Here is a 22,706-nt window from a genome sequence, read left to right on the forward strand (position 1 = left end):
AGGAAAATTGACATTCTTCGTGGAATACTTTACATTGAGAGACTATCATTTAGAAAATTTATTCTATTTTAGAATTTCAACCGTCAAGAAGGGATATGTTTCGTGGTCGGTCGTTGAAAGTCGCAGTATCCTTGACGCCGAAAACGCCGCGATTTTCCCACGTTCAAACATTCCACTCAAAGCCTGTCATGTACTTGTAGCCGGTGTATATTAGATAAAAAAACATCTTATTTAGTTTTCAGTTAATACTTAGTTTAAAGGTATTACATATGAAAGAGGTCGAGGAATACGGCATAATCCCAGATGCGTACCATTGTGATGGCTTCATTTAGGCCTATTATAATCTTCCCTTTAAATAAATCATTCCAGGGTCGAAAATCGTGCCAATCTAAATCTGATGCAGTGAAAACTTATTATACATAATGTTCTAAAAAATCATAACTATATTAATCTGATAAAACATGTAAATACCCACCAAAAATCACTTGTTATAAGTTGACTATTAAACGGTGCTTATGCTCTTCCCAAGACAGGAACAATAAAATAACGGATGTATTCACCCATGATGCAGTTCACTTGTGATCAAAAAGAGGCTTTCTTCTCACAAGTCATACATTTCAAGGAGCATTAAAAATCCTAGCATCTTAGCAACAACGAAACACACGACCATTTCTTACTACCAGAGATGTTTCTTGGAAATGAAATGGGATGACTTGGAAAATAAAAGACAAGACAAAGTATTCTCTTCTTAAAAATGTTCAGAATAACGTAACCCGGTCATAAAAAGTACTTTTCCTGGGTTATTAGACACACAGTATTTCTAAACTATATGATGTTCTCATGTGCAAAACACTTCTTTTGTCTACAGGCTACATCTATGACTTCCAAGGGGCTTTTTGGGTCTCAATTATCAATTTAAAGTGAAAAAATGTCATTGAGGTCAATGGGAAATTTATTGGTCGTTTTAAACAATTAAGAGATCACGGCATAATTGGAACCTGCACCAGTCACAGGTTGCAGATAATATTTCAATTGAGTAATAATTCCTTGCACGTGAGAAAAAGATATTGAAGATTCATGATAATTATGATATACTGGTGCATCAGTAGACAGGTAGAGTACACGTGATTGATCGTTTTGCATTGAGGGCAGTATTGTGACGTATTGCAAAGTGTGAATGGCAAACTTGGATGCAAACTTTTCCGAACAACCAAATCGTTGAAAGCTTAGAGATGATGTCATCTGAGATTTCACGCATATTTTCTTTATAAAATAAACTCAAGAAAAGTATTCAGTTTCATAATTTTTTGTTCACTTTCGTACTTAAAGTTTCTTATCGGTTTATTCCATACGAAGTATTAAATATATACACGATAGAAATGATGATAATGAGCAAAAACGTATAATTACATTACATAAAGTAAAACAAAACATTTAACCAGTCTCAAGAAACCTTCGTCTTAATAAATCTTTTTTATCTAGTCTACAAAATAACCATTTCGAGAAGTTTCTTAAGGTTGTGGGCGACGGGTAAGATCTTTTTCTTGTCTAAAGGGTCTTTATCGATGGTTGTATTGTAAAAGAAATACATGGGCATTAATACGTTTTTTGCAACTACACGAGCTAGCAATATTAAGGAGCAATCCTATAAAGCTTTAGCTGTAAAGAAACTTCGATCTTCAAAAACTGAAAATTCACCTTACTGGAAAATTGGGTCTTGATGTCCTTAAATCAATAAGTTAGAGGTTTCGAGCTTAAACTTGGAAAAAGTAGATAACCCAAATGTATAACCAACATTTTCGGGATTATACACTCAATGGAGTTCGTTTTGCACAAAGAAAAGAAAAATCAACCTCATCAAAACATTAACTCATAGGGCACTGATGATTTGTTCCGAGTCTAGACTCGACTCGGAACTTTAACAACAATTATAGTTTAATTTTGTTGGTTACTTCCCGAGCAATATGACTTTTTAGAAGTTGTTACTGTGTCCTGCAGGTGTGACCATATGAACAAAGAAAGGTACGACAGGTTTGCAATCAAATCGAGGCCGCGGGTGTTTCACCACAGTTACGTAACAGCTGTTATTGCGTTGCCTTGGAATTTTTTTTTGCATAATCTTTGGTGTCGTAGATTAAGCTTTGCTAAAAATTAGCTTGTATCTGAAAAGGTGTACGGTTAAATTGTATTGCAATACTGAAAAGTTGTGATCATTTTTTTAATTTTTAAAATTCCTTCTCATTTTTATACTATATAGCCCTATAAAATGTTTCCGTTAGACTTTAATTGTGCAATATTTAATTTTTAAAAATCGTAATTAACATTGTTTGAAGAGGAATATATTGGTGAACAATTTGTCAAATCATAGTGTGTACCAAAACTCTTAGCAGGCAGTATGACCTATCAAGCTTCATCAAAGTCGTTAAGATGGTCATCTTCGCGGATAATACTCTAATAAGAAGATTTTTCCACTTGCGCTCAAAATTACTCTCGTTTTTAAGAGGTTATTGCCTTTTGCAATAAAATGATTGTGATCACAGAGAGAATTGACCAATAATGGAGCAGTCTAGCGATCTATGGAAATCAGCGCGTTTCACATACTTTATTTGCTTCGGGCTACTTTGTGATATTTCGACCATCAAATTGCTCACACAGCCGTTTTTACGATCACAGATTTCTTTTTTGTGTTGTAAACGCAGCTGTTTAAATATATTGGCATTTGGAATGAAAAATGGCAAACCAAAAACACCGATACTAAAAGCATGCTCGATTATTGCTGCCAAAAACATGGTTTTCATGTCATTTACGTCATAGAACTCTGAAATGGTGATTTTGTGGTGAGGATACATTTTCATGAATAAAATGACCACAAACATTTTACTCGGTTGAGAAAACCTTAAGAAATCGAAAAAATCGAAAATCAAATTGATATTTCCGGTAGAGTAGAATTATGACGTAATGAAACTAGATGACTCAAAGATATCTTTCGTTCGCCTTTCTGATGCTTTACGCTCTGAAGATAGTTAGACAAATAATTTAAGTGCGTTTTTCAAAACGTTTTCAAATGCATGTTCAAACCTTTTGTAATAATAATATCAGAAGACACATTCATTATTTGGGGAAATTCAGAAATTGATAGTGGGATTGCTTTTAAAAAAATTGTATTATGATATTTGCTTCCAGCTCTCTGAGAATTGGATATTGGCTATAATTATACAGTGGATCATATTCGCAGCAAATACTAACAAAATATTACTGGCATTAACGAGGATAAAAAAGAACAGGAATGAAAATCTTCAGGAGGTCACCAGCACTGACGCCCAGAGTGGGTTGAATGGCACTGGCGCCCAAAGTGGGTTTATAGGTCCTGTCAGGGAAAGAATGCGTAAAGATGAAAGAAAGAGAACTTTACAAAATAATGAATGCTAAAAACAAAGCTTATAACTCTCGAATAAATACAAAAATATGTTTTACTGAACAATATGTTTGTTCAATTACTATGCACTGGTTTGCAAATGCAAAATACAGTAGAACCAAACGCATTAAAATCTCATAATGCAACTTTAAGCAAGGCAATAAACTCATATCTCTGGAACACGAAATATTGAAGTTGAAATTAGTTTCCATTGTCAGAATTATATAAATATCATCGGGGGGTTCAGTGTTGCATTTCATATTGAGCATGAAAGACATGGCCTAAAGCTTGCATAATTAATTCTTGACCGGATTAAAGAAATAGAACTGAACACAAAAAAGCCAATAATTATTGAATGGCACTTCTCATTTTATTGTAGAGTAAGTCTACTGTAGAAAATTCAAATTGCGAGAAGGGACGTCAGATAAAAATCGGTGAGGTCTCCTTTACAATTTAATGGTTTCACCTGAATATTCAAAGCGAGACCAACCCAAGATGGGGGCATATTCGAGAGGTTTATGAATCTTTACAGCTGAGAAGGTGAGTACTGCAATAGAACACTAATTCTGGGTAAGTCTAGTCAACGTTTTCGTTAGTTTGTGTTTAAAACGTGTGTAGTGAAGCCAACGGTTAAAAATAACACAGGGAGTTAAATAGCAAATTCATCTTTTCGTCTTTTCGATTTGGGTTCCGAAGTGTCTTCTTGAAAATTGGGTAAATAGTTCCTTTTTGTTTGGCGAAAGAATTCTGCGAGTGACTTCCCAAGTTTAGCGACTTCTGCTTCCGGCTACAACGAAAATAGACCGCATGAAAGCGTTAAAACCAACACGATATTCTCTTAAACTACTGTTACGTATCTAGAAAGAACCGAACATTTAAACATAAAAGCAAGCTTGCTTCATAGCCTTAGCAAGTTAGCAACTCGGGAAATAATACAAGGACAGCCATTCGGGATAAACAAAAAAATCCAAGGGAAGTGACCAATGTCCTAAAGTTGATCAGTGTCCTTTTGGTAAAGCTATTTCAAGTTAAACTTTTCGAACTGAATAGCCTCTTAATTGTGTAACGATTATTCAAACTTTCTTCTATTAATTTAATCCCTGGGTGGTTTGTTGAGCATATATATAAATGCGTATCAATAACTTTGCTATGCATGAGAATAGAGAATTGGGCTGATTGCAACTCTGTGTTACTAAGCAGGGATCTGGGACCTTCAGGGTTGAAACTTGCAATGTTCGTGTCTTGAGGATAGTTTGATGGCAAAGCTATTTATCAAACTGAAGACATGACACGGTTCAATTGCTCCTCGAAGCATCTCCTGTGCCAGTAACTAGGCCACGCAATGTCAAGAAAGGATATTTGAAGTGTTTGATACATATTATGGTGCAAACTCAAATTAGTCTATCCAAGATCGCAAATGTTTAGGAAAGAAAATTCTAGCGAACCAATCTGATATATTGTATTATGTAAACAAAAATACTGGACTAACGTACCGGATTAAAAAGAGAACAGTTAGCGAACACGAGACTGACATCATCAAGGAATTCTTGGATGGTTTTGTAACGGTTAGGATTGCTCTGTAAGAGTTTAGCTTTGATCGTTGTAAGGTCCATTGGGTGAGTGATGATTTTGTAGTAATTCGGCACCTGCGAAAGAAGAACGAATCACCAAAAATGTTCCATGATAGGAAACTCTCCAAGACTTACAACGCCGGCCAAAAAAATTGTTTCTATATTAAGCTTCCTTTTTCGTGCATAAAATATCAACTTCCGCCTCTCTCAGAAAAATGTGGATATTTTCAGCAGGGTTGCCACATTGGCCTTTTTCAGACCAAATTGTCCAACTTTGGCCTTTTTCAGAGTGTATTTGTTTTTGGTCTATTGCTAACATACGGCCTTATTCGGCAGAAAGTCTGAGGACATTCCTTTTCTTTATATCAACTTTAGCACCATAGGTATCAAGCAAATTTAAAATATAAAGGGCAAAATAATACGGTGTAAACCCAAATTTCAAATATCTGGCCTTCTTTTTGCAACCCTGATTTTCAGCAAATATTTTTCAAGACATATGAAAACGCACAGTCGAATTCCGCAATCACGAAATCTGTAGGGACAAAGAGGGTTAGTTATAACAGGAGTATGATTAAGGGCCACACTGTTAGCTCGTAATAGCGAGAAGCTCGCAATAAGCGGGGCTAGTAGCGGGAATCGCTTTTCATCCTTACTTTCTACGTCTTCTTCTAGTTAACAAACATTGTTTCAAGGGGAAGGGTGAAAGATGACTGAATTTGACCTTGAAAATTGACATCAGCCTTCGGAGATTTTTGGCGGTGATTGTCTTTAAAACTAGAAAGGGAGCTGCTGTGTAATAAATACTTCTCTGATGTGGGTTGTCATTCTAAGGATAAAATCGAACTACATTCCCGGATCTCGCTCATTAGAGCATACTTGTCAAAAAATGACTGGCATTAGAGACCTATGCGAAGGTCATCCTGTCTACAACTTTCATTTTCTATACTTCTATTTCTTTAAGCTTTCTTCAGTAAACAAAAGAGAACATGCTGCCCCAGGAATGTGGTGGCATTGACACATGCATTGGTATTTAAAGGCTTCATCCACGTGTAGAGCAATAACAAGTGAATTCATTAAGTTACAGAAATGAGCATTCAAAGAATAAACGGAGGAACTGGCATTTTATATTCTGAGAAACCATCATTGTTACAAAGACCAAATAAATCTTTGGTGTCGCAAAATCGTTGGTGAAGATGGCACGAAATAACGAAAACATCGCATACTGAAGCACTTTTCGTCCGACACTCTTTAGAGTATACGTCGAATACGCAAAATTTCAAATCATTGGGCAAGCAAGGTCGTCTTTCATTTAGGAGTTTTGTAACCTGTTTACATCAGAACAAATGATTCCGACTTGTGTAGACAAAAAGAGTTTCTTTTCTCTCTTGGACTCTTGAACTAGGTGGGGGGTTAGCGGTCGCTGATTGGTAAAATCAAAAGAACAAATCAAACGAGTCTTTCTTGCTTTCACGTGACTTTCGATCCAGACCTAGATATAAATGTTCTGCCTACTTTCGGTCATTATCCACTGAACAGTGTCAGACGAAGATTATTTCAGTTTGCTGTGTTTCCACTTTTTCGTGCAGTCATCAAATTGTTAGAAAGGTAGCTCTTGGATGTCTGCGATTGATGTAGCAGTCAACAGATCTCGATCTTGCTTCATTGGTCTTCATTGACAATGAGAAATAGCAAATGATATGTTTGTTATTGCTCTAGATAAAAAACTTCTTTAACACGACAACGATATTACCTTCTACGCTGGTGACCTCTGCAAAATACACGGCTATCATAAACCGGGTAAAAAAGGAGTGGACCCAATCCGACCCCATGTAAGCACCTAGGACCGGATCCAGAAACACCTAGTGTAGACAGGGACTCACAAACAGGACTTATATGTAAGGAGCCTCGGGGGATCTAGGCAACCCTGGATAGCCAGTTTTTACTTTTTAGTATGGTTTCTTAGATTCTTTTGCAACATCATACCCCTCCTTGGAATGACTTCAACGTGACCTCTTTCAAACGACCACCTATACAAACAACTAACTTTAATGGTAAGACAATGTAAGCTAGACAAGTTTACAGGCTTTCTAAAGACCAGTTCTCAAAACGTTTCATCATTAGTCTAAACACGACCCCTCTTTACACTGAAAGGACTACATTTCCCAGTAACCAAACAAAAATAAGTTCCAACTTTATGTGACACTGCCAAAAGTCACAGACTATGCCCTGAAAGCTTATGGGGTAAATACCAACCGAGATCTTTCAACTCAATAAACAATACAAGGCATTGCAAGAATTTCCAGATACATAGCATGCAGATACATAGATATAGGGCATTATATGCAAGAAAGGCTTTAATTATGCGGCACTCAAGGCATGGAGTGATACACGTGCCAAAATTCATGAGCTTTCACCGATAGATCGTTTTGAAGAAGAACAAGAGACATCTGAAGATCCTATCTGTGCTGAAGGGTTTATTTGTGTATAACGAACTATGAAACGAAAAATAGAAAAACATTTTAAGGTCCAATGGTTATTTTAGCCTTTTGATATAGGGTAAAATAGCAAATTCCAAGAATCCATGAAGTGACATCACCAGTGGCAATTCGATTGGATTTGATCTGCAACATGGAACTTCTCTGGAAAAGAACTGTATGATTAGCAATGCAATTCAATTTATATAAACAAACCTGCTTGCTTACTCTGTGATGGAAAGGGAGGCTGTCGGGATGACACAGCAGCTCGAGTAGTAGCTTTTCGCATGCCTGAAACGAGGCAGGAACAGTTTCAACAAAAGTGTTCAGTAACTGCATCATAACAGCAACAACGAGGCATGCAAGTCTTGTTCAACGTAACTCGATGGGATGTTATTGCAGTTGGATCACACAATTTATGTTGGCAAATAGGATAAAATAGTTAGTAGATAGATAGTTAGTTACTTACTTACTTAGCTAGTTAGCTAATTAGTTAGTTAGTTCAGTTAGTTTAGTTAGTTAGTTAGTTAGTTAGTTAGTTAGTTAGTTAGTTAGTTAGTTAGTTAGTTAGTTAGTTAGTTAGTTAGTTAGTTAGTTAGTTTAGTTAGTTAGTTAGTTCAGTTAGTTTAGTTAGTTAGTTAGTTAGTTAGTTAGTTAGTTAGTTAGTTAGTTAGTTAGTTAGTTAGGTAGTTAGTTAGTTTAGTTAGTTAGTTAGTTAGTTAGTTAGTTAGTTAGTTAGTTAGTCAGTCACTTAGGTAATTTGTTAGCAATGTAGTTAGTTCCTTAGTTAGTTAGTAAGTAAGTAAGTTAGTTAGTTAGTTAGTTGGTTAGTTAGTTAGTTGATAAATTAGCTAACTAGCTAGTAAGTTAATTAGTTAATTGGTTAATTTAATTAGTTAGTTAGTTAGTTTGTTAGTTGGTTAGTTAATCTGCTTGCTAGTTAGTTACCTACTGTTGCGAATTTTCATTCTTAGCTGTTAACTCAAGAATTTTCTTGGTTATTGATCTCGAGCTATGTAGAGCTCGGTAGAAATTACTTCTTTCAAACAATGACATGAAAGCACAGTCGAGCTCAGGGGATTAAAACAAGTGATAATTAGAATTTTAGTTAATTTGAACTAATTTTTCTCCGTATAACCATACTTGAGTAGGCCAACTTTGAAAAAATTTAACAATTCATATTTCTAAGTAACTGTTAATTCTTTCCAAGATTTGAATTGCGTGATGAAGACTTAAATTGAATTATTAATACATGAAATTTCAATTACAATTCAATAATTTCAAAATATCTACCTTGAGTTCGTGATCCATCAAACCATTTGAGTTTGAAGACCGGCCTGAAAGGAAATACTATAATTGAAAAATCCGAATAACAAATATTATTAGAAAATAACAGGCTACATGCACAACGCTCTAAAAGAACATGTTCCGATGAAAAATGATTTCGATCAAACTTAGCAACCCACCAGCCTTCTTATTGGCAAGCATAAAATTGCTTTTGGCACGATGACATCGTGTTTCGCACCTAACTGGATATTTGGGCTCTGGTGGTATCTGATGAGAAGAAACCCAGAGGTTTCCATTGATTAGCTGTTCAACGAATTGCTGCACAATTTGGCATATCAAATTCACCGATAGATCGGACTGTACAAAACATCGAAACAAAACATATTGTAAATCTTAAAGAAAGTAATTTCTTTTCTTCTTCCAGAATACAGTGTATGGCTTACATTTTCAATGACTGAGAAAAATTTACTGCAAATTTTAACAAGAAGACTGAACAAAACAAACACATTCTGCGCCAGATTTTAAATGGAAAAATTCATTATCCAGGACCATTACTAGCTATTGTGCTCAAGAAAGGGTGTCCAGGTTTTATTACCGAAAAAGTGGGTGAGCCACTCTTTATATGTCGACAAGTTTGGGAATTCGCTGATAAAGCGTCCCTAGACGAAATCTTTCAAAGAGAGTGTCGCACCTACATGCAACCAAAGCTACGGCCTTGGTCAAATAAGATATGATTACCTGATTCCTTAAACTTTTCCAGTACTTTTTCGACATTTTCACACATTCCGCAGCTCCATGAATCACTAAAAATGTAACAGAAAGCATGGAATACTTTTGTGCTAGATTAATGAAAAAAGAATTAAAGTTGAAAGGAACTTTGCAAAAGGAGAATAGAAAGAAAAGAGCATCAAAACATGGGAGAAAATTCTTGGAATGGCGCATGAAATCATAAAATTAGGGGAAAGCGCAAAACAAGTGATAGGAAGTAAGAAATTAATTATGGATTTAAAAGCAAAATAAGAGACAATGGACGAAGAAAATATAAAGGAAGAGCCATTGGGGAAAATGATAGAAGTTAGACTGGCAAAGACTGACTTCAAATGACGACGTGGCAATCAAGAAACTTAGAAGGATTGAAAGAGGAAAAGAATCTAGAAGGAAATTCAGATGAATTCAAAGAAACAACTGTAGAGAAGAAGAAAGGAAAAACACGGAAAAAAACTAAGAAATTTAAAAGGTAAGCGAATCACGATGAAGAAGATCGAAGAAGAATGCAGGAAGAAATGAAGGGGCGTCAAGGATGTTAGGTAGCCGGAAAATGAGACAATAGGAACTTAAGCTCTGAAAAGAACAGGGGATTAAACCGCGAATTACTTTGAAACTGTTTCGTTTACTATCTTAATTCTCTTTACAGCCTCTTTGTGTCACAAGCACTGTCATTGATGTCAAAGTGACAATCTATTCAAGAAGCGAGGTCTCAGAAACAAAGATTTACCATTATCTTTTCTTATCTAAAAAGATTTAACCACGTAATCAATGCAAATATCAGCAAGTTGCTGTTGGAAGACAGGTTATAAAGCTAGCGAAAACTGCTTCGCGATGTCAATGCAATACATAACCTAATGAAATTCATGCATTTTCACGTTAATTTCCGTCATGGAGTTGAAAATTTTATAGTACCAGCATTTTCTAAAAGTTTTGTGCTTATTATGTAAGAGCATTTTCCAAAAGTTTTGTGCTTATTATGTAAGAGCATGTGACAACAAATAGTTATGTAACATACGATTTACTTGCATAACTTGGATCATAATTAACCCATACTATCTAACAATGGCAAGGTTTCGGCAGCGAATTCTCAAAGGCGTATTATAAATATGTATGAATCTATAAAACATGCCCTTAATTACCACTTTGACGAGCAGCCTCATTCAAACCACGTTCAAAGTCTTAGCTAGTTACTACAAAATTTATTCAATTTATCTCGATTTAAATTATTTTCAAATTATTCAATTTATTCAAATTTATTCAAATTATCCAGAGTTTAAAAGCTCTGGATAGAATCATCTGTCTGTTTTGCACAATTGTCAAGTATTGGAATCTCTCTATTGTAAGGAGATGACCGTTGTTGGCAGGTGTCAGATATTTGACCGTGGCGTTGTCCTTGAATGTTTAGACGGAATAAACTATCATAACATTATCATTAGATGTTATTTCAGTAGGAGCAAGAAAAAGGTAATCGAAGGTTGTAAAAGAAACACAGAAAAGTTCGCGAGGCCTCCCACAATAAGATTCCAGAACACTTCAGTTCGTTACTTGGAGGTGTCTAGGTTTTCAAGTAATTAGAACAAACGATGATCTGACAAATTCTTTGGCTTTATCGCAATCTATCGATTTGCTTCATTAAAAAGCCTTACATTTACTCAAATATTGAGTTTTAAAATAGCCTTATCGTCAACTGGGAGGGGTTAAATGAGAGAAATGCCCAGTTCTGCAGCATACGAGGTCGGCGAAAGTCTTTAAGAAACCGGCTGAAACAAGCCAAACTCCCGGACTTGCCACGGCAGATCCGCTAACTATTGCGACACGAAGTGATTCACATCGGATACTGTCAGCCTTTACGTCACACCGGATAGTTTCAAGGAAAACCACGACCGGAATGCACAGCTGCTTGTTGGGACCCTTCCAGAAGACTTTCATTAGATTCCAAAGTTTGGACTCTAGGGTCGCCCGGGCAGGTTAGCAAATAACAAAACATTGAGAAGTGCAAATGAAGGCTTAGTTTTTGTCGGTTAGAGGCTCTAATTCACAGGCTTGCGACAAAATTTTAGACCCTGAAACAGCCACGTAGCTGCAGGGGGTGCACGGGGGGGGGGGGCTATGCCCCCCAAATGAAAATTTTGACAACAGCTTGCCCCCTCTGGCTACAGTTTTTCCAAATGATATTTTGAAAATTTGGCATATTTATAATTCCATGACCTTGATTTTGTCCAAATATATCTGTTTGTTATATATCTGTTTTCTTGTTTTAAAGCCTGCCCCCCCCCCTGAGGTATGGTTCTTGCCCGAGTTTGCCCCCCCCCCCCCCCCTAGCCGACACCTACAGCTACGTGGTTGCCCTGAAGATACCTTGAAAATAAATGCTGTGTACAAGCTCCTATTTCAGTTAGTTTTTGGAAGATTAGCATTAAACAGGGTACTTAATATATTTAACAAAATAACTTTTATTCAAGAAAACGACAAAATGTTACCAAACAGTGTGCTTCACTTTTTTCATCAGCTGATTGAAAAGATTTTGCTTCTGTTTGGCTTCTACATACAGAAATGCGATACACGCGGAAGACGATTCTTGGGGCCTGTTTATATGAGCAAATTTATCCCACCTCTCAACCCACAATCTTGATGAAATCATCGATTGTTTACATAAAGATTATATCCCACCTTCAAGCTGTATATGGAGAATATCATCCCACCTTCCAGCCTGTGTGCTGTCAAGTGGGACGAAATTTGATCGCGTTTGTATAAACATTTCATTCATCCAATCTTCCAGGCTCATCCCACCTTCCAGCGTTTATATGGAAGAAATTCATCCAATTACCAAATTTTATGGAAAAGTTAGAGTCCGTTCAGTATTCTGCAGCCCTAGCCGTTACAGGGGCATGGAGGGGAACTTCACGGGAAAGGTGTACGCGGAGCTTGGTTGGGAGTCATTAAGTTCCCGAAGATGGAGTAGACGCCTAACATTGTTTTATAAAATAATAAATAACATGTCCCCTGCATATACAACAGATCCTATCCCGCAACTTCAACAGTCGCAATATGCTCTTCGCAAACAGGATGTCGTTGGGCGAATTAGAGCAAGGACAGAGAGATTTCAATCTAGTTTCTATCCCAGTTGTCTGTCTGATTGGAATGATCTATGTCCAAAGATCAGATTCGCACCAACCAACGCGATTTTTAAGAAAAAGCTATTGTCCATTATCTGCCACCCTGCTAAGTCTGTCTTTGGGATTCATGACCCAATCGGACTATCCTATCTTACTCAACTTAGGCTTGGACTAAGCAAGTTGAATTTTCACAAGTTCAAGTACAATTTTAGAGATACCATCAATCCAATGTGCCCTACAAACGACGGTATTGAGAACAAGGAACACCTTTCTGTTGCTTTGCCCTTCCTTTGAGATTCAACGCCGAAATCTTCTCGCACGAGTTTTTGCATTACTGCGACCACTTGGATATGTTAATATTCCAAACGAGCTCTAAACACATCTTTTATTATATGGTGACAAAGACTTCCCAAATGATCTTAACAAAAATATTCTTGAATTGACTCTAAGATTCATCCATGAAACTGGTCGACTTCATTAGGACCGCATCATAGTTTGTTTTACCCAATGAGGTGTATAGAATACGCTAGAGGGTCAACTCGAGGCAGCCCTGACCACAGGAAGTGAAGCCAGGACAAAACTGATTTGCACGGCAAGAGCGGAGAAGTGCCGTACAAACTCTTGTATGAAGCGTGCAAAATTAAGCAAAGAATTAAGGCGAAAATTCAGTTTTAAGTGATTAAACTGGAAAATCTGAAACACCTACGAACCTAAATTGTTGAATAAAAGGAAAATTGGAAGGTAAAGCATAATTCTGGACATTAACAGTGAAGGTACCGACCGTTGTTTTGGAGGATCTATAGCGTTTTTTTCGCAGTCCCTAAATATGCTAAACAAAACGAGTTTGTTGATCTGAAGGGGAATACCTGGTTTGTTTTTATTTATGACTTCTCTCTTTAATTTTTTTGGCATACCTTCACAAACAAACAGCCGTATATTTAAAGCCGATATTTTTGACGAGGTGTATCAAGTGATCACCTTGCAAGGCATCGGTCATGAAACAAGGAGGAATCTAGCAAGTACCAAAGAAATAAAATTTAAGAAAAAATGTATAAATTTTACAGAAAAGCGACAATATTGAAGTACCTAATGGTAAGGATAGGCCTAATCGTCAACAAACCGGTGAAGTAAAATTGATCCATCCCCACTTATATCCGTAGAAATACTGGCTGGAGTCGTTTATTTCCAACCCTATTATAAGACTGTTTTTTCTTATCAGTCAATTCTTAGACCAAAAAGAAACGCACAAAATAACAATCCTAATAGCGAGATGCAATCGAACGCCATACACTGTGAGTCACTTCTTGCCGTGCAATGCGGAAATTGATAGGCCTCACTGCCTCCCTACAGAGTTATCCCTCTAGCGTATTCTATACACCTCATTGGTTTTACCTCGCATAACCACCATGTACGTCATCGTAAAGCATCTTGTTTGTAAAGTTCCGTCTAGTAGATGTAAATTTAATTCTTTTGTAGTATCCTTATATTCTTCTGTGTATTTTTATGTAATGGGTGGGTCGGGGGAGAGGTGCTGCATGCTTGGGAAGTCGTGGTGGGGCCACACACTCAATAATAATCCCTCAAGTGAGGCCTGGGACACAATTTTTATAGCATTGTTTAAATTCGCATCAAATTATGTGTGTCGGTTGGTGGCTCTCAGGTGCGGCTTTGCGGGCGGGTGGTGCCTCTTCCTGATTCACCTGGTAGTTTTTACACTTTCTATGTTTATTTGCCACGGGGTTGTCATGGTCTATTGCTCCCCGTGGTATCAACGTCCCTGTAGTGTTTTTCAAGTAATTAGTAGGTAGCGTAATAGGTAACTTGTCTTGTAAATTTTTAGCGGAATATAAAAAAAAAATCATCCAACCTCAGTGAGATCCCACCTCCCAGGCAATGGGATCTCACCAAACCGGGCTGGCTTGTTTTCCATATAAACACAAAACGAAAAACACAAAGGATCCTATAAAATAGTGGGATCTCACCTCTCAGCTCACAAACTGGAAGGCGGGATGATTTTCTCCATATAAACAGGCCCTTGGTTTTCTATTGCCATTGGTGAGCCAAGCACTACCAGGCTTTCAGATACAGTAAAGCTTTCAGATGTCAGCAGGCCGGATTTCAAAATGCCAGAAGTTTTCAACTTTGCTGTTTGCTTATGTACTGTCTTCTCATTTTATAGTCATCGAAAAACAACCCCCTAATTAAATATCATATCAGTAAGATTTATAACTAGAAGAGGATTTCTCGTCAACTGTCTACTCCAATGATTTTTCACTTCATAAAAAAGTATACCACTGTGTAGTATTGTCATGGGATGTCATTGACGCAGTTGATTTTTGTCTTTAACTTGGGTTGCAAATCAGTTAATTAGAAGCTGATTGGCTGATACCAAATTAAGCCAAAATATGTTATCCATAAGGTCATTGTGTTAATATCATTGTTGGTGACCAAGCTGATTTGTGACTCGTTTGTTTATCAGGCACACCTATCACATTTAGCCAATGGACGACAAGATTCTTAAAATTGTTAAACTCACCGTACGTGAAGAAATTTAAATGAAAAATTGAAAGAAATTTAACGTGAAACAATATTGCAAGGTTTGGCAAGCCGATGTTGAATATGATAGTTTATCTTACAAAAACTTAGTACATACCTTGGTAGTGTCGTTAGCGATGGCACGTGGCACTGCAGGTGGAATACTCGCGGACACGTGTCGCAGCACAGGAGTTCTCCTCCGTTTCGACACACTGCGCAGTAGTCGTCGTTACCCATCCCTTCGTCGAATCCGCTCTCGCCACTTTGTGCATCTTCGTGGTTGCCCTGTTAAAAAACCAAAGTTTTGGCTCAGGCACTCATTCGGTGCGTTGTGTTTGTAAATGTGGGACATCGACAGAGCATCCACCATTTGCTAAGAATATAGTCCTTAGCAGTGGCGGACACCTGGAAGGGGGGGATGGCGGTCGCCCCAAATATTTTGGAGAACAATAGTCTTTTATTGTAAAACAATGAGAAAATGTGACATCATCTTATCAATACAAAAGGCTTGCCCCTCAATATTTGACAAAGTTTCCGCCCCTCATCCTTAGCCCCCCTATAAAACTTACAACTTTTACTGTGTCCCTGCACTTAACGCGAGATGAACCCAAAATATTTGTAACGATAAATGTGCTTAACTATGTTTACCTTTGAATGTTGTGCTCTACAATAAGTCAATGATGTCTCCATAGCAACTTTTATTAACAATAAAAAGCTTTCGCATTGGAAAAAACAGATCTTACTTTGAGTATAAAGGTTCATTAGCTACTGCAAACACGACTGGGACTTAACATACATCCCGAAAAATATTTGACAATAAACAGGGATGGATCTGATCTGTATTCTGATGGAGGTGTTCGCCAAATGCAGAACGAATTATGCAAACGTATTGCGGCGTAATATTTCCCGAGGAATATCCCCATAGCCTCCTTGTGGCCTATTGTAGCCATACTTTGGCTGTTACACTGACAAACAAAGCAGCGATTTAAGTTTACAATGTTTTAGATTCAGTTGGCTTAAACAGGTCTACATGAATGAAACGCGCATGGACTTGCCCTCTGCTAGTCAGAACACGATAATATTTGGAAACACATAGGATAAAAACACCATTTGTAGAATCTGTTTGGACAAGGCAAAGCATGTTCATAGACGAAAGCTACCAGAAGAGGTCTTCAGTGTCGTATTGCCTTCTTTCTATGAATGTTTGGCAAAGTATTATTTTACAATTAGCAATAAAGAAACTGGATTCACAAACATTGCATAGTATTTCAATTATTGGTTAACAAATGAATTTGAATAACTCTCGCCCTTTTCCATCTCCATAGAATCCATCTGATGTGTAGATTGAATAGGCATAAGCAAGTATTCTGATCTTAAAAATAATATTTGTAAGCCTTTTTTGCATCTTGCAAATGCTGCCACATTTATGAACTGTGTAATATTGATAAATATCCTGTCCCCAGTTTCCACCAGGATCTGGTGGTAATTTATGCAACCCTTCCAAATTATGCAATTAGCTGAAATTATTAACGGTTCCAACCTTTAAACTTTGAACTCTCCATGCATCATCTTATATACGTCCTGTTTGGTTTCAGTGAATAATTCTCCGAAGGCTTTTCATATAAAATAATTTTCACAAACTAGACCAAGCCCTCTGTCTGGACAGAATATTCATCAATATTGCACAGTGCGTAAATGTGGCGGCATTTGTGGACTGGGGCACAGGCTACGAGTACAGTGGCCAGTTCCTTCCCTTGCTGTCCTTACTCTTCCATATACCAATTTGCTGCCAAATGGAAAGGTAGGAACCATCCGAATCATGGGTCAACATAGGATTTCAACACATAAACTTCATCCATACAGTCAAGGGCTGCAGCCATTTATAAGAATCTTTGCAGTCAAAAGGCAACGTGATCAAAAAAATAACCTGGCTAGTTGAGTGAAGCCTTTGGTGTGCAATGCACGTTATTAACAGCAATAGGTTTGAAGGATGATCAAAGAATACAATAGAAAAAAGTTGGACGACAGTTGAACACATCCAATTTTTAAAAAGGAAGTTTTGCTTTGTTGAAACAGCTTTTAAGACATCCAATTTTGCATTTACATTGTCCAATTTTCAAAGATTCAATTAATCAAATTAAATTAAATGCACAGTGTATTTCAGCCTTAATTTTTTTATCTTGAAACCAACATGCACCCCTGAAAAACTATTACATATAAAATATTTCAAAGCATGACTTCCAAATAATTTGCATCTCTAAAAAAAATAAGCAAGGAAATATGACATTTTAACAGAATTGCTGGCTGTTTGTAATACCAAATTGCAATCAAAATGGATTTCAAAGGTACATATCTCTCCAAAAAAATTACACAGGCAAAAAAAGGATATCTTGTTTTCCACAAACCAAAACAAAATAATGACCAATGCTTTTTTGCTTTCTATATTACAAAAAAACCCATGTTGAAGAAGGAGGAATCTAAAAAGACAGAAAGTTGAGATGGAATTGGTTTAAAGTTCTGAAGAAAGACAGGTGATATAGATCTGGAAAACAAGGAAAAGGAAAAGTGTTCCAAACTTTTCAAGCTCTTGGAAGGTAAGATGAGGGGAAAAGTTTGTGAATTTGGTATGGAGAATTGGAAAGGGGGAGCATAGGAAAAGTTTTTGGAGATTGGACATGAGAAATCACAAAGGAAATTTCAACCATACAGATTGGAATTATAATACAAATTGATTGCTTTGGAATATAAATTGATTTGAATATAATACAAACTTCACAGCTGCTTGTCACCAAATCAAGTCTCTGAAGAAATTAGGACAAGTTGACAAGTTATTAAGTATCCAATTCAACAGCCACAAGGGGAATATAGTATTTACCTAGCTATGAACATTTTGGGATTGGGAAATTAATTAAAACAACATGTTTATCTGACGATAAATGTTGAGGAATTTGGTAGCAGACAATTTGAGAATTGAAAACAAGATGCAGCCTGCGAAAGCAAGATACAGTGGACAAACGCTAAGAATGTTAAAATGAAGAAGACAGATGGAAAAGCCTCCCACAGCTTGAACTCAATCAAACTTTTGTCAGCTGCTACTTATCAGGATCTGCCCACTACTGAGTTCATCCCACACAAAACATAACATGTTATTCATTAATCTTGGCATTAACTGTCATGCTGAAAGGCTACAAAACAAGTTTTAAAATGGCAAGCAAAAGGCTATACTACAAAACCAGCTGCTACAGAAGGAATCTTGAGAAAACTAGCCAATTTTCTTCTGGTCATTTAAAAGATTGCATTGACATCCCACATAGAAATATCAAGAACACCACAAAAGGTAGCAAGAGAAATATCAAAGAGCACATGTTGCTTTTGTTACGTTATCAGTTTGAGTTCAAAATAGAATTATGCAAGTCAAGAGCTTTTGGACAAGATGTATCTATTTATCAGCAAAGATAGTTCTAAGGTGATGAGAGAACCCCATTTTCAGTTGTGATTGATGATGGGCAAGTATTCTGAGGACCATTTTACCTTTATTTAATACTAGTTTTTGATGGTAACATGGAACAAATATCAATTTTTGGCAAATTAAAGAAATCATTTAAATTTTTTATGCAAAGAGCAAATCATCTATCAACGATTGACTAAATTCACAAGAAGTGGGCATTGGAGTGGTACACTTTGACATGGATTGTCCCCCATATAATATGTACTGATAGGGATTAGGATACTGATAGGATTTTGTTGTTTGATGTTTTTGCAATCTTGTTGCCACCGCAAGGAGCGAGTACTTTTGGTTAAACATGCTACCTACAAAGCAGTGCTTTCCATATATGGATGGAATTATTGAGGCACCATTGCATGAGAGCAGTAGAAAAAGGGTTTTTTATTTAAAACAAAGGGTTTTGTAAATTTTTGGGGCAAACAAAAGTAACTATGGCCTTTTAACAAATGTTCTCTACTACTTTACTGCTGGAACAAATGAACAAGATAATTTGGGATTTACAATTTGCAGATAGGCTTAAAAGCAGTCTGTCCAATGACTGGGAAATATGAACAGGAAATATGAACAATAGCTTATCCTACCTTAACGGATTATGCTGCTTGCTTTGGCTAGCCTAGCTGCGGCAGTGGATGACATTTGAAAATGCGAGCAAAAAGGCTATCAGAAGTGATAAGAAGATTATATTACTGGAATTGAATGATGATAATGGAAGCATTTCTTTTCTCTGTTAACATATCTGTCACAAAAACAAAACAGGGAGCTGAATTTCACAGCTTCACATCAACGGGAACACAGCCATTGGAATCAAAGCTGTCTTTGATTGGTTCAATTTGTTTAATTATCCATCTAGGACAATGGGACAGAAATTTCACCCCCGGGAAAACAAAGTTGAGCACACTAGTGGACAGACTGCGTTTAAGATTAGTTTTCTAGTAGAAAAATTGCAAGACTTGCGAGGAGCAAAGTAGCTTGAAAAATTGGGTGCTTTTATCTTTCTAGGTGCTCAAACAAAGATGTCACCAAATAATATCAAATACCATCAATCACAGATTTGATTACTTTTTTTTACATTTAAACAGCATAAACATACTATGCGCTTGATTGATTGAGCTCCTTGAACATTCCAGGTTTGGCACGGGTGCTTCATCAAGCTCAAGCACCTCTGATTGCAAGGCCTGAAAATTTGCTGAAATTGTTTTATAGTCAGAAATTTTGGACAATTATATTAAAAAAATTGATAAACTTACCAGAATGACAAAATTCCCATTAGTCTTCAAAGCAAATCCTTGCATACAATGTTGCGACCCACTTGAAGGGCTTTCAGCTTTTTCCTGCTTGACAATGGGCATCTCACTAGCACTATGATGCCCTGAACTGTTTGATCCAGGGTCGCTACTGCTTGACCTTGCTCTTGGAATTTCTTCAGGTGATTGTCGGATTTGATTAGCAGATATATATCCTGAATCAAGAACCACAGATCTATGTGAGCCATATTTAAGGAAGAAGTCAGTTTGAGGCCTGTCTTGTTTGGCTGTGGTTGCACTAGAAAGGCTTGGTGATACCCTTTGATTAGCAAAATTTTCAAATGTATGTGGAGACTTTTTTTGCTCATTTCCCATACTTTGAATATTCGCCAAAGTGGCCTTCACGCCATTGCCTAAGTTTGATTGTAAACCATTAACACCATTATGCTTTAGCCTTTTTAAATGTTGAATATGTTTATCAGACAATTCTTTGTGAAGTCCAGAGGATCCTGTGCTTAACTTTCTATGATGTGAAGCAGTATCAGACTTTATCAAGGTGTTTGCATAGTCACCATTAAGTTGGACAGAAGATGAACGTGGAGCACTGCCGACATGAGATAAAATTATCTGATTGCCACCACGATGGTAGCTGCTGGAAGAGGAGGTACCATGTTTTGGAGCATAGTGAGGAATACCTGGTGATGATAGTGCTATGTACTGTGTACCAACATTTGCTGATGTTGAATTGTCTGATATACGTCTATTCACTGCGGACATGGCTTCAATAGGATTTAATTTGAGTGGTGCTGGTTTGTTGCCACTGTTCACTAATTGCTTCAAGTTTGAATGATGACTAGAACTTGTTGTTGCCAATGACCTTACATCTCGTATTGGCAAGCTTGATGCCTGTGTTACAACTGAGGAGGCAGTTGTTGATGCAGATGTAGATGCATTCGCACTTTTGTTGCCAATACCATACTGCTCCATTCGTCTTTGCAAATCTTCCTGTGAAAAAACAGTTCCAATTTTTGTCAAGTATCCACACATTTTCTCAACATCAAGGGCAAAACGTAGATCATTATATGCCAAAGGTCTCTGCTTATACTTAAGGCTGTTCAAATTGTGCAGCCTTGTCCCTAATACTTTTCTACAGTAAAGCAGGGCAACATCACTACCATTTTCAACTGCATATCTTGCAAAATCATGGTTATGCTCCAAGATTGTACTCATCTGAGTTAAATCTTTTTTCTGTTTTGCTAACAATCCCAACTTGCTCTGGACTAAGCCCTGAAGTTCTGCTACAAGCACCCTTTCTCTGTGTTTTAAGGCCTTTATAACAGCTTCAACGGACTTTGCAATCTCTTTTTCGATTTCTTTTTCCTTTTCCTCTAAACCCAAACCTACAGATTCGACGTCCTTAATTGTTTCGCTCAGGAGGCCCAAATTAACTTTTAAGTACTGTAACAATTTCTTTAAAACCTCTCTATGTTTTCCAGCTGCTTCGTCAATGAATTGATACCTATGATCTTTATGTTCAACGAGCTGACAATCTCTGCAAGTTAATTTGTCACATGTCGCGCAAAATAATCTAAGTTGCTCGTGTGGGTGCAATTTGCAAAATAGTGGTTTTTGACCTGGGCTTGTGGCCTGGGTGTCCACCTCTCTCAACCCGGTGTCCTTTTCGTATTCTTCCATGCTTTTGATAGTATGTTCCCGTGTAACTTTAACACGTTGATGAGCCTGAACACAAGCATCGCACAGCCATTCTCGACAATTCATGCAAAAAGATGTTGCGATACTATCATCCTCGCACGAGGTACACACTTTTTCATTTTGGCCTAGCCGTTCAATATCGTTAACGGTCACTGCAGCTTCGATAATAAACTGGTTGTTCAAGAAACCTGCAACTCCATTATTCGAAACAAGAAACTCTTGTCCACAAGAAGGGCATTTGAGTCTTGGATTTAATGTATTAGAACTTTCTACGTCCCCTGAATTGCTCTGCTCTTCGTATTTCTCTTGAAGGCATTTCTCGCAAAACGAATGCAAGCAAGGCAGTAGCTTTGGCGAGGAATTTGCTGTAACAGGATTTAAATTACACAAGCCACAGCAAAAAAACTTATGGTTCCCATCCTTCTTGCAAGTCACTGCAGATAATTGCTCCGACAGCGTGTTTGTAGAACAATATTCTTCATTTTTATCGCCGTCTGTTGACATGCTTTCGTCAAGGACGCCCTCCTCCAAGTTTTCTTTAGTTTTCGCCTGTGCATTCTCAGTCAAGTTTTCCTCCGCTTTAGCAATTTCTTGGTCTAAACTTTCTGACTCTATCTTGTCTTCATTTGGCCTCTCCATTTCATAGACAAAACAAATAAAAATCCACCGTCACATTTGAGACAACCCAGGCGGCCTGTATACGGTGAACAGAGTTTTGGCAACAGCAAAACTGGCCAGATTCCAAGTCAAAGATCTTTGACAGGGCAACCGAACAAATGGACTGCAACTAGAAAATGTCATCTTTCAAAAGCATTATCGCCTCTAGATGATTTTGTCACATATGTTGACTGCGGATGTTTGAAATTTTTCATCTTTTCAATAAATCTTTGAATATTTCAGTTTACTTTTAATATGAAAATCAAACGTTAACTGATTTTCCAAAATTGATTCGAAACTGATTTCCCAAAATTATACCCCTATCTTTGAAATTAACTTCCTTAATTCTTTAACTTCTCTTCCTTAACAACCTAATTGAAAATGAATGATGCGTTTGATCCTCTGCTAAAAGATGATTCAA

At 37.1% G+C, this 22,706-nt stretch overlaps 1 protein-coding gene across 2 annotated transcripts; it reads right to left on the bottom strand.

Annotated features, from left to right (window-relative positions):
• Positions 1–3,392: 3,392 nt before the first annotated feature.
• Positions 3,393–22,419, bottom strand: LOC135695536 (E3 ubiquitin-protein ligase TRIM33). Of its 2 annotated transcripts, none has more exons than XM_065214652.2 (7): positions 19,919–22,419; positions 15,285–15,451; positions 9,486–9,550; positions 8,754–8,797; positions 7,677–7,751; positions 4,909–5,061; positions 3,393–4,202 (listed from the first exon to the last, which is right to left on the bottom strand). In XM_065214652.2, exons 1-7 carry the CDS (start codon positions 22,265–22,267, stop codon positions 4,065–4,067), a joined length of 2,991 nt encoding a protein of 996 aa, XP_065070724.2. In that variant the 5' UTR covers positions 22,268–22,419; the 3' UTR covers positions 3,393–4,064. The 2 variants fall into 2 exon arrangements, with proteins under 2 accessions (XP_065070724.2, XP_065070725.2); XM_065214653.2 differs by having other exon boundaries at positions 7,689–7,751; positions 19,919–22,418.
• Between the last annotated feature and the right edge of the window lie 287 nt (positions 22,420–22,706).

The sequence above is a fragment of the Rhopilema esculentum genome, chromosome 2, assembly GCF_057945365.1.
Source record: "Rhopilema esculentum isolate cy_ngs chromosome 2, ASM5794536v1, whole genome shotgun sequence".
Classification (NCBI taxonomy): Eukaryota; Metazoa; Cnidaria; class Scyphozoa; order Rhizostomeae; family Rhizostomatidae; genus Rhopilema; species Rhopilema esculentum.

Excerpts from the sequence above, each read along its gene's own strand:
- LOC135695536 (XM_065214652.2), bottom strand. The coding sequence starts at position 22,267 with ATGGAGAGGCCAAATGAAGACAAGATAGAGTCAGAAAGTTTAGACCAA. Across the intron at positions 8,798-9,485 it reads GGAAAAGTTTAAGGAATCAG|GCCGGTCTTCAAACTCAAAT; the intron begins GTAATCATATCT and ends ATTTCCTTTCAG. Across the intron at positions 7,752-8,753 it reads TGATGGATCACGAACTCAAG|GCATGCGAAAAGCTACTACT; the intron begins GTAGATATTTTG and ends GCCTCGTTTCAG.